Source organism: Chrysemys picta, unplaced genomic scaffold, assembly GCF_011386835.1.
Source record: "Chrysemys picta bellii isolate R12L10 unplaced genomic scaffold, ASM1138683v2 scaf1859, whole genome shotgun sequence".
Lineage (NCBI taxonomy): Eukaryota > Metazoa > Chordata > Testudines > Emydidae > Chrysemys > Chrysemys picta.
The window spans coordinates 1-11,313 of NW_027054564.1; the positions used below are offsets into that span (position 1 = coordinate 1).

Below are 11,313 nucleotides of genomic sequence, written 5' to 3' on the forward strand. Positions count from 1 at the left end.
GCCTTTAAGTGCCCTAGAGTCCATCAACAGTAACCTGTCTGAACATAAAATGCCCCAAGTCCCATCAAGGGTGTATCCCATGAAAAACAAGCAACACCCCAAATCCACTGTATACTGTCCCCCACAGAAACAAGAAATATCCCACATACCAGTCAGTGACCCCCAGTGACATTCCCCAGGGTAGAACCTGAACCACTCAACTCCTGTGTTCCTTTAACTCTGCTTTGCTAGTGAAAAGCAGCCACTCCGCACTCTGCTCAAACACATACATAAACATGTACAGTCACTCCCAGCAAAGTTACACAAATGAGCTCTCAGCTGCTCATGAACGATGTACAGGGTGACATACACACATTTTCAGTCCTGGCTTTCCACGCCAGAAATGTCCACCTTTACATTTCCAGCACACTACTGCACAGAACAAGCTCATTATTAGTCCATCACATCATCAAAGGAAATGATTATGTCCAAGCCTTTGTTAACTTAAATACAGATTCCCCAAATACATCAGCCACAACACACTGCTTCAACACAACACAATGCAATAAGCTGATTAACTAGGAAAATATGACTTACGAGGATAAAATCACAAACCAATTCTGATTTTTATGGCATTATACATTTTATTTTTTTTGTAACCAATTCCTAAACATCACCAAGCTAAATACCATTTCAAAGCCAAAAGATTTCTCACCCAACAGCTTACAGCAATTCATACTAACTGGAAAGACTTCCAGCCACAATCGCCCTCCCCTCAGTTCAATGATGCTCCTATTGTCCTTCAAGCAATCTTGTTGCCACGAGTACAGATGGAGGAGGAGAGCTAATGATGAGGTCACTGTCTCTTATTTTTAGATCCTCCTCCTCTCTTTGAGAAATACCCCCCACTGGGGTGCAGACAATCCATCAGTGGCATACCTGAAATGGGAAGGATCTGTTAGGTGAACTGTACATTTCTTATTCACACCTTCTGTGCACATAAAGTTTGACACATTTTTGGGGATCACATGCACATCCTTTGTTTACAGTCGCCCCGATAGCAAATGGTTGCTTCGGTACTTAATAGTTTTCCAACACCTGTGGTCAGTCCTTTGTTGACATTGAGCAGCTACTCTGTGGACATACTCGGTGAACTACAATATATTTCAGTAACAAACATTTAGTAAAATCTCACATCTTTACACATATTGTCCCAAGGACAATGATCAACATTTTTCAAATGACACCTCGCAAACCACACTTTGTATATAACACATCCATATAACAGTGGTGAATATGAGGGTACAGGGTGTTACATGGGATACAGTATTCCCCCCCAAAACAACTACATTTCTACAAGTGATTTGAACAGGAGGTTGGACTAGATGACCTCCTGAGGTCTCTTCCAACCCCACTCTTCTATGATTCTAAGTCAATAGCGGCCTTCAAAACAGAAAATGGCCTACATACCTTCAATAGTGTTCTCCCTAAAACATGAAAAACTCTGCCTTCCGTCACTGCCTTGGTTCCAGGGGTGGGCAGCCATGGTAAATCCCTCATCCCATTACTAGTTTCACTCTCACAAAACCAGCAACACCCCACATCTGTTCAATAGCATCCCCCGCTTTAAAATCACGATGGCTACCATATTGGGTTATTACCATTTCCCCCAAAGAAACAAAGGTCCCCATGCCTTGTCAATTCAGTTCACCTAAAACAGGCAGTGTCCCATAGCCTCATTCCCATTTTTGAAAGACACACTGAGCCTGTGCTGTCACAGAATCAAACCCCCATCCTCTACTCAATATGAGTCAACTTTGCATCTAGGAGCTAGAACCAAGCCAGGGTAACTGAGACAAGAGGAGTTATGTGAATTTTGGTGACATAAACAAGCCCATACACTTGAAAACTCTAACATTCAATCAACATTTTGTGAAATAATTACTTGAAAAATACAAAAGAAAGAAAATGCATCCAAACCAAAAAGCACAGAAATTGAAACAATTGTTAAGTTTGTGTTGTGTAGCCACTCAAAGTCCCCTTTTCAAATTGATATCCCCTTTACAATATCGATTGCAGTTTTTTATGCTCTCAACCACTTTTTTCTTGGTGTGGAAAAAAATTGGTTCTTTCATTTACTTGTGAATCATGGCATGCTTAGACTACAATTGGAAAGCAAATTGTCATTCCTTTTGTTTTAAAAAATTGAAGGGTTAACAATTTTAAATTATGTCATATGTTAAATGCTTGTTTGTTTTTCTTTTGTTTATTTTACGGTGTGTAGTTTTTATAACTGGTAAAACTTAGTAACCCTAAAGTGTTTTAAAACATGATTAAGGTTTACTGAAAAAGCATTAAAAACCCAAACTTACTTTTGTAAAAATGTGGTGAAGCAACTTAACATCATAGCTTTCAACTTAGCTTAAATCAGAGCTGCTATCACACTAATATTTTGTTAGCTACCTATAATTTGTCACATGACCTACAAGATAGTTACAGCACCACACTTCTTCTATGTGTTGGTTTCATAATGATATTTTTCTTTCATGCACTGTTATTTTACTATTGGGTTATTATTATTTTTTTCACTTTTCTCCTGTTAACTGCTTTTGGGTGTAGGAAATAGCTGATGTTTTTGAGACCACTTTTTATAGTTACTAACCGACTGCTGATGGTTAAAAAAAGTAATAATCAAAAATTCCACAAGGACAAATTATGATGCCAAATAAGCAAGTTTAACCACTGGTGCATAACATTTTCATAGTCTGTATGAATATGCAGCTTTAAATATGTAAGCAGCAAAAGAAATTATAATCTTTACCCATTTTCAGTTTAGAGCCAAAAATATCTAATAAAAGCTGGTGTGTTGCTAAACATCTTACAACTTAATACCCATTTTAGTTGCTTTTTAGTTACACATAAATTATGTTTCCACTTTGATAGCTTAATTACCTCAAATCTACAATGTTTCTTGGAGGTTTCTACTATTTAGTCAAATCAAATTTGGAAAGTCAAAGTTTAAAGAAAGGAGCTTTGCATGCCTTAAATTATAATGAAGCACCCTGACTGAAGAACTGTATAACAAATTGTGACTCAAAGCCATAATGATTAGATTATATTTTCTTTTCTACAAAAATCAGAATTTGTTTAGTACATGTTTATTACATATATTATGTTTTTGCTCATATAGCTCTCCAGAGATGGTTGACACAATTTTCAAGGCTGAATCTGTATCTGTACAGGCCAGGCATTTTACAAAGTGAAGAAGGGGCAGATTTGTTTATATTGGTCAAGTATACTTTCAATCCCCTCATCAAGAATAAGCAAACCTCAAAGACACAAAAATAGACCCTAAGTAAAAAGAACAAAAACTGATATAAGATAGATACAGCCAGTGGAAATGAGAGCAGGGAACACACATGCTTGGAACCAAACAAATCAAAGCTAGCTTAAGCGGGCAAAGTGAAAATGAATTTCCCTTGCATAAATCACAACGAGTCAAATGTACATTGTTAATTAGGGGTTTACAATTGAATTGACATAGCTAAAGATGCAGATGAAACACCTTGATAAATGGACTCTGCACAGAGTTATGAAACAGGAGACAAAAGACAAATCATTAGCTATTTTCCCCATGCTGCTTCTCCTCTTTTTGTCAAACACAGCAGACACCAGACAATAGAGAAGAGTCTCCTTGTGCCCAAGAAAGGTAAGAATCCTTTCTTTAAATTAAATTACATACAGATGTCAAAGCATGTGAATAAAGTGATGATATCACTGTCTTACCCATTATTATGTACATTTTAAGCTTAAAAGAAATTATTAACTGCAGCAGATCTCATTTCTCACCCAACAGTGGGCATACCAGGACAAGCTACATTATCCAAGCTTTCTATATTTTCACTGTGCTACATTTGCTACACAGGTAAAGTGTGTGAAGGAGATGTGTGCAAGATTCTATCTTCTGTGGCTTCAGCTAAAACCATACTGTTGCTTTAAAGGGAAAAAGAACGGTTACTTACCTTCTGTAACTGTTGTTCTTCGAGATGTGTTGTTCACGTCCATTACACATTAGGTGTATGCGCGCCGCGTGCACGGAAGTTGGAAACTTTTTCCCTTAGCGGCTCCCGTCGGGCCGGCAGGGCCCCCTCCCTCCTGCCAGAGTGGCGCCCCGCTCTAGGGTATATATATCCCTGCCGACCCGACCCCTCCAGTTCCTTCTTGCCGGAGACTCCGACAGAGGGGAAGGAGGGTGGGAAGTGTAATGGACGTGAACAACACATCTCGAAGAACAACAGTTACAGAAGGTAAGTAACCGTTCTTTCTTCTTCGAGTGATTGTTCACGTCCATTACACATTAGGTGATTCCCAAGCTTACCATTGGAGGTGGGTAGGAGTCAAGGTACAACTGACTGTAGCACAGCCCGTCCGACCACCGCGTCCTCTCTGGTCTGATGGTGGATCGCGTAGTGGGCTGTGAACGTATGTACGGACGACCAGGTGGCCGCTTTACAGATTTCCTGGATAGGGACCTGCGCCAAGAAGGCCGTCGAGGACACTTGGGCCCTAGTCGAGTGGGCCCGGATCTCTGGGGCCGGAACAGTGGCGAGCTCATAACATGTGCGTATACAATGCACAATCCACGCCGATAAGCGCTGTGTCAAGATAGGCAGGCCTCTCATACGTTCCGCAATGGCAATAAACAGCTGAGGTGTTCTGCGGAACAACCTGGTCCGCTCCAGGTAAAACGCCAATGCCCTTCGAACATCGAGGGTATGTAGGCTGCGGTGATGAGGGTCCGTATGGGGTTTAGGGAAGAACACTGGTAGACAAATGTCCTGTCCCATGTGAAACTGCGATACCACTTTCGGGAGGAATTTGGGGTGCGGCCTCAGTTGCACCTTATCCTTATGAAAAACTGTATAAGGGGGTTCTGAAGTGAGGGCCCTCAATTCCGATACCCTCCTGGCCGATGTGATGGCCACGAGAAACGCCACCTTCCACGAGAGGTGCATGAGGGAGCAAGTGGCTAGGGGTTCAAAGGGGGGCCCCATGAGCTTAGTTAGGACTAGGTTCAGACTCCACGCAGGGACCGGTGGGCGCAAGTAGGGAAACACCCTCTCCAGCCCCTTGAGGAATCGGGCTACCGTGAGGTTGGAGAACACTGACACTCCCAACTCTCCCGGATGGAATGCCGAAATGGCAGCTAAATGCACTTTAATCGAGGCGGGGGCAAGCCCCTGATGCTTGAGATGTAGTAAGTAGTCCAGGATCGACAGAACTGAGGCCTGTAGAGGCTGTATGTGCTGAGGCTCGCACCAGTGGGAGAACCTCTTCCATTTGGCCAGGTAGGTCTCTCTTGTGGAGGGCTTCCTACTACTAAGGAGAATTTGTTGAACCTGGTGAGAGCACCTGTGTTCCACATCGTTCAGCCAGAGAGATACCACGCCGTGAGATGTAGCGATGACAGGTTCGGGTGGAGCAGGCGACCCCTGTCTTGTGTGACTAGGTCACGATGGAGTGGGAGGGTGATCGGGTCGGCTATGGACAATTCCAGCAGGGTCGTGAACCAATGCTGGCGTGGCCAGGCCGGGGCGATGAGTATAATTGTCGCCCTGTCCCTGCAGGTCTTGAGGAGGACCTTGTGGATGAGCGGGAATGGAGGGAAGGCATACCTCAGGCTCCCTCCCCACGGAATCGTGAAGGCATCTGCCAATGATCCCGGGCTGAGGTTCTGAAATGAACAAAACTGAGGGCATTGACTGTTGTCCTTGGTGGCGAAAAGATCCACCCGGGGAAAGCCCCACCTCCGGAAGATTGAATGCAGGACGTCCCGCCTCAACGCCCATTCGTGCATTTGGTAGGATCGGCTGAGGCGGTCCGCTAACCCGTTTTGGATCCCCGGGAGATACGTTGCAATGAGATGGATCGCATGGGCTATACAGAAGTCCCATAATTGGAGTGCCTCGCGACAGAGGGGAGAGGACCGGGACCCACCCTGCTTGTTTATATAGAACATGGCGGTAGTGTTGTCCGTCAGGACTGCCACACTGTGACCTTCTATGGTGGTGTGGAAGGTCTGACAGGCGAGGCGAACCGCTCTTAGCTCCTTTAGATTGATGTGAAGCAACCTGTCTTCCCTGGACCACAAGCCTTGGGTCCGCAGTTCCCCCAGGTGTGCCCCCCAACCCAGGTCCGATGCATCCGTTACTAACGTCAGAGTGGGCTGTGGGGCAGTGAAGGGGATCCCTTCGCAGATCTGCTGTTGATCGAGCCACCAGCGGAGCGAGCCGAACACCCGATCCGGGATCGTCACCACCAGATCCAAGGGGTCTCTGTTGGGGCAGTACGTTTGGGTAAACCACAACTGCAAGGGCCGAAGCCTTAGGCGGGCATGCCTGACTACATGTGTGCAGGCTGCCATGTGCCCCAGGAGCTGCATGCAACACCTTGCCGTTGTCGTGGGGAACTTCTGGACTGAGCTTACAGCCCTCTGAATTGTCAGGAACCGCGACTCCGGGAGGCTTGCCCACGTGGTCACCGAGTCCAGGACTGCACCTATGAAGTCCAGTCTCTGTGTGGGGGCTAACGTGGACTTGGGTACGTTGACCAGGAGGCCGAGCCTGCCGAACATCTGTAGAGCCAGCGTCACATGAGAGCGGACCTCGGCCTCCGACCTGCCCGCGAGGAGCCAGTCGTCCAAGTACGGGAACACGCGCATCCTTCTTTTCCGAAGGAAGGCTGCTACCACGGACATGCATTTCGTGAATACTCATGGTGTTGATGCCAGGCCAAAAGGCAGGACCGTAAATTGGAAATGGCGCTGGTTGACGGTAAAGCGCAGGAACCGCCTGTGGGCCGGATTGATGGCGATGTGAAAATAGGCATCTTTCATATCGAGGGCAGCGTACCAATCCCCTGGATCCAGGGATGGGATAATAGTTCCAAGGGAGACCATATGGAAGCGCATTCTGACCAGAAACTTGTTTAGGTCGCGCAGGTCCAAGATAGGACCTTGGGAATCAGGAAGTACCTGGAGTAGAATCCTTTTCCCCTTAGGTCTGGTGGGACTTCTTCCACTGCTCCTACTGTGAGAAGGGTCTGTACCTCCTGCATGAGAAGTTGCTCGTGAGAGGGGTCCCTGAAGAGGGACGGGGAAGGGGGATGGCAGGGAGGGGGCGAGGAAAACTGGAGGGTATAGCCCGCCTTCACTGTGCGCAGGACCCAGCGGTCCGATGTTATGCGCGACCATGACCGGTAGAAATGGGACAGGCGGTCCTTGAAACTCAGAGGAGGATCCGGTATGAAATGTGGTACGCTGTCCTCGAGCGTAACTTCAAAAGCCTGGTTTGTTCCCTGGCTGCGGCTTGCTCTGGCCGTGACTTTGGCTTTGGTTAGGCGTATTGTTACGTCTCCTCCTGTTATCCCTGCCACGACGGCGGTACGGTTCGTGCCGAGGGCGAGGGTGGTACTGCCTCTGTGGTGGTTGAGGCTTAAAGGGCTTGCGCTGTGTCACCGGGGTATGCATTCCTAATGACTTTAGGGTTGCTCGCGAGTCCTTGAGGCTATGTAGCCTGGCGTCCGTTTGGTCTGAGAACAAGCCTGACCCTTCAAACGGGAGGTCCTGCAGGGTGGTCTGCACCTCTGGCGGAAGGTCTGAAGCCTGTAACCATGCCGAACGCCTCATCACTATCCCTGACGCAATCGTTCTAGCCGCTGCGTCGGCTGAATCGAGGGAGGCCTGCAATGAGGTCTTGGCCACCGCCATCCCCTCGTCCACCAGGGCCGTGAACTCAGGATGTGCGTCCTGAGGTAGGGAGTCTTTGAATTTGGAGACTGATGCCCAAGAATTAAAATTGTGCCTATTTAGAATCGCCTGCTGATTAGCGATCCTCAGCTGGAGGCCCCCAGACGAATAGACTTTCCTTCCGAATAAGTCCAATCGTTTTGCCTCCTTGCCCTTGGGCGCAGGGGTTTGCTGGCCATGACGCTCTCGCTCGTTGACCACCGAGACCACCAGCGAACAAGGAGGCGGGTGTAAAAAGAGGAAGTCAAACCCTCTAGATGGGGCGAAGTATTTTCTCTCCACGCCTTTTGCAGTTGGTGCACTGGAGGCCGGCGTTTGCCACACCGTCTTATAGTTGGACTGGACTGTCCGTATAATCGGGAGAGCGACTCTGGAGGGCCCCTCCGGGCTCAGGATGTCGACCATGGGGTCCTCCTGTTCTACAGTCTCCTCCGCTTGCAAGCCCAGATTGAGGGCTACCCGGCGAAGCAGGTCTTAGTGCGCCCGATGATCAATCGGGGGAGGGCCGGACACTGTCGTGCCCGCTACTGCCTCGTCCAGCGAGGAGGAAGAGGTCGGGGCCTTTTGTCCATCCTCACCTTCCTGCAACCCTTCATCGCCTGGTTGTTCCTCTGGGGCCTGTCCCACGGTGTGGGACTGGGACGGTACCATACCGTACTCGGTGCCGAGTCCGCTCCCTCCCGCTCCTGCGGTCTAGAGACCGTTGCCTCCTTGTGAGAGGGCGGGCGGTACCACGGAGAGCGGGATCGGTACCCCGATGGCCCGGATCTCGAGGTCCTGGATGGGGGCCCTTGCTGGTGGTAGGCCCAGGGTGTCCAGAACGGCCATTGGCTTGGTTGGCCCCATTGGGGATGGCCAGAGGCTTCGTAGTCCCTACTAGCCTGTGCCCTATGGGCATACCCGCCGTACCGGCCCGAGTCAGTCTCCGACACCACGGACGGTGATCTGGAAGGCCACGGCGGAGCCGTAGAACGGTGCCGGTCCGGGTTTGGGGAGTAGTGCCTCCGCGACCAGGACCTGGAGTAGCGTCTCGCCGACCTGGACCTGGATCGGTACCGGTGACCACGGGCCCGGGAACGACTACGGGTGGTCGGTCTCGGGGAACGTACCGCCGACGCATCCCGGTGCCGACTCGAGTATGGCTGCTGAGTCGGTGCCGACCGCTTACTGAGGCCCGACTGCTGCGGCGCTTTCTGCGCGGAGGGCAACCGGGAGTCCACCGAGGCGGAGCTCGACCGGGACCGGTGCCTTGAATGGTGCCGAGATGGCGACCGTGATGGGCGCACCATCGCCGGCTTGCCTCTGTGTGGCAGTCTCGGCGGAGTGTCCTCAGTTTGTGGAGGGCCCTCAACGGACAATGCAATGAGGTCCTTTGCTGCCTCAAATGTGTCCGGAGTGGAGGGCTGTTCCAAGAGCTCCTCCAGCCCTTCTTCCTCACTCGACGCGCCTATCCCGGGGCTCGACGGGCCTTTCGGCGCCGGAGCCACTACCGGGGCCTGTGCCGGGGCCGTGCCGGTCTTGGGTGCACTCGAGGTCTTCGCCGGCGCTAACCTCTTATGTGGGGAGCGTCCTCGGGCCTTGGGTTGGCCCTTCGATTTTGTCGGCGAAGACGACCGGTGCCGTACATGCCCCCGTTGGGTCGGTGCCGTGGGCTTCGAGTGACCCGCCGGCGCCGGTTCCCGCACCGATGCCGGGGCGCTCCGCACTGAGGCAGACGGTGCCGCCGAAGTGGAGGGCTGTAACGCCGTCTCCATGAGCAGCTGCTTGAGGCGAAAGTCTCTTTCTTTCTTAGTTCTGGGCTTAAAGGCCTTGCAGATCTTGCAGCGCTCTTTCTGTTGAGCTTCCCCCAGGCAGCGGAGACACGAGTCGTGGGGGTCGCTCAATGGCATAGGCTTACGGCACGTGGCACAAGCCTTGAAGCCTTGGACGTGCGGCATGCCCCGCCGCCCAGGGCCGGTGCCGGGGTTGACCAAGCAACCATGGCAGGAACTTTAAGTACCTAATGAGCTGTTAACTACTAAGCTTAACACTAACTACTAATAACTGATAACTGTTGTAGATACCACTAATGACTATGCTAAGGGACACTCTCAGACGAGAGACAGAGTTGTTCCAACGCCGCCACGGACGGTAAGAAGGAACTGGAGGGGTCGGGTCGGCAGGGATATATATACCCTAGAGCGGGGCGCTGCTCTGGCGGGAGGGAGCGGGCCCTGCCGGCCCGACGGGAGCCACTAAGGGAAAAAGTTTCCAACGTCCGTGCACGCGGCGCGCGTACACCTAATGTGTAATGGACGTGAACAATCACTCGAAGAAGAAACTGGATGAAAAGGCAGCCAGAAATGCCTGTCAGAAACAGAAAAAGTTAAGTGTAAAAGTGAGATCTCAGCAAGCTAAAAAAGAGAAGGAAAACAAGGTAGTGAAAGCAGAACTAAATTGGAACACTGCTAGAATACAACAGGTGACAGTTAAGCAGCCCACAGTTATGCTCTCTTGTTTGATTGTAATTTGAAAAGTCTCCTTGTAATCTTTAAGAATATCAACCCTGCTTTAACTTTCTCCTCTCTGAAACCATCAGCTGAATAAGATGAAAAGATTTTTTGAATTTCTCATAATAAAATGCCTAACCCACAGCAAGGAATCACAGTAAATCATAACAACAAATTACATTTTGTTTCTTTTCAACCTTAAAGAAACATAAGATGTAATCAGCCTTGGATGCCAAAAACTACTTGTACAGATTCTAACACTTTAAAATTGATTGTTAATTTATCAGGATAAGAGAATGTGCAGCTACATGGATTCAAGAAAAAACACTGATTCACAAAAACAAAACATAATTGGATGGTTGTAGATTAAAAAAATATATTATAATCTGGAAAGACTTCCACCTTCATCTTGATGGGCGAACGAGACAAAACTACTAAAATAAAAAGTAACAATAATCCTCAACAAATCAAAAGACTTAAAAAATTGTTAAAACCATCCTGCTTTTCTTTTAAATAAGAGAGATCAATTTTTTTTTGGACCTAGCTATTGGCTAAAATGAAGCTAAAAGTCCCTATTATTTAACTATATAATCCAAACATTTATCTTTGTTACAAATTGATAGGTTGGATTGATCCATGCACATCACCCCACCTCCTAGAACATGTGTGCACCCAAATAAACACATGCACTTAAGATTTTTGTTGTTGTTTTTCAAATAGTTTTACTTAAATTTCTATACTTAAATACATGCATCAAAAATCAATATCATTAATAAATAAATCTCAGAGTATCTACACAATTTGATAAAGCCCTTACATACGGTAATAACTATATGATCTGACAGTCTTGGAAAAAGGATGAATGTAAAAAAATTATCTTTGTAGCAGTATAGTCTAAGTATGTCTTGTGAGGTATCATTTGAAAACTCATAATCTGCTGAAAATTACATACAATGTTACCACACGTAATTTACCAGGATGATAAAATTATAACATTCTACTGTGTGGGATTGCTACATTTAGAAAAACAGGCACAGG

The 11,313-nt window shown here is 48.0% G+C and overlaps 1 protein-coding gene across 1 annotated transcript; it reads right to left on the reverse strand.

Moving 5' to 3' along the window:
- Positions 1-597: 597 nt before the first annotated feature.
- LOC135980111 (serine/arginine repetitive matrix protein 1-like) lies at positions 598-11,295 on the reverse strand. Its single transcript, XM_065580175.1, has 2 exons — positions 4,002-11,295; positions 598-918 (listed from the first exon to the last, which is right to left on the reverse strand). Exon 1 carries the CDS (start codon positions 9,721-9,723, stop codon positions 8,311-8,313), a length of 1,413 nt encoding a protein of 470 aa, XP_065436247.1. The 5' UTR covers positions 9,724-11,295; the 3' UTR covers positions 598-918; positions 4,002-8,310.
- Between the last annotated feature and the right edge of the window lie 18 nt (positions 11,296-11,313).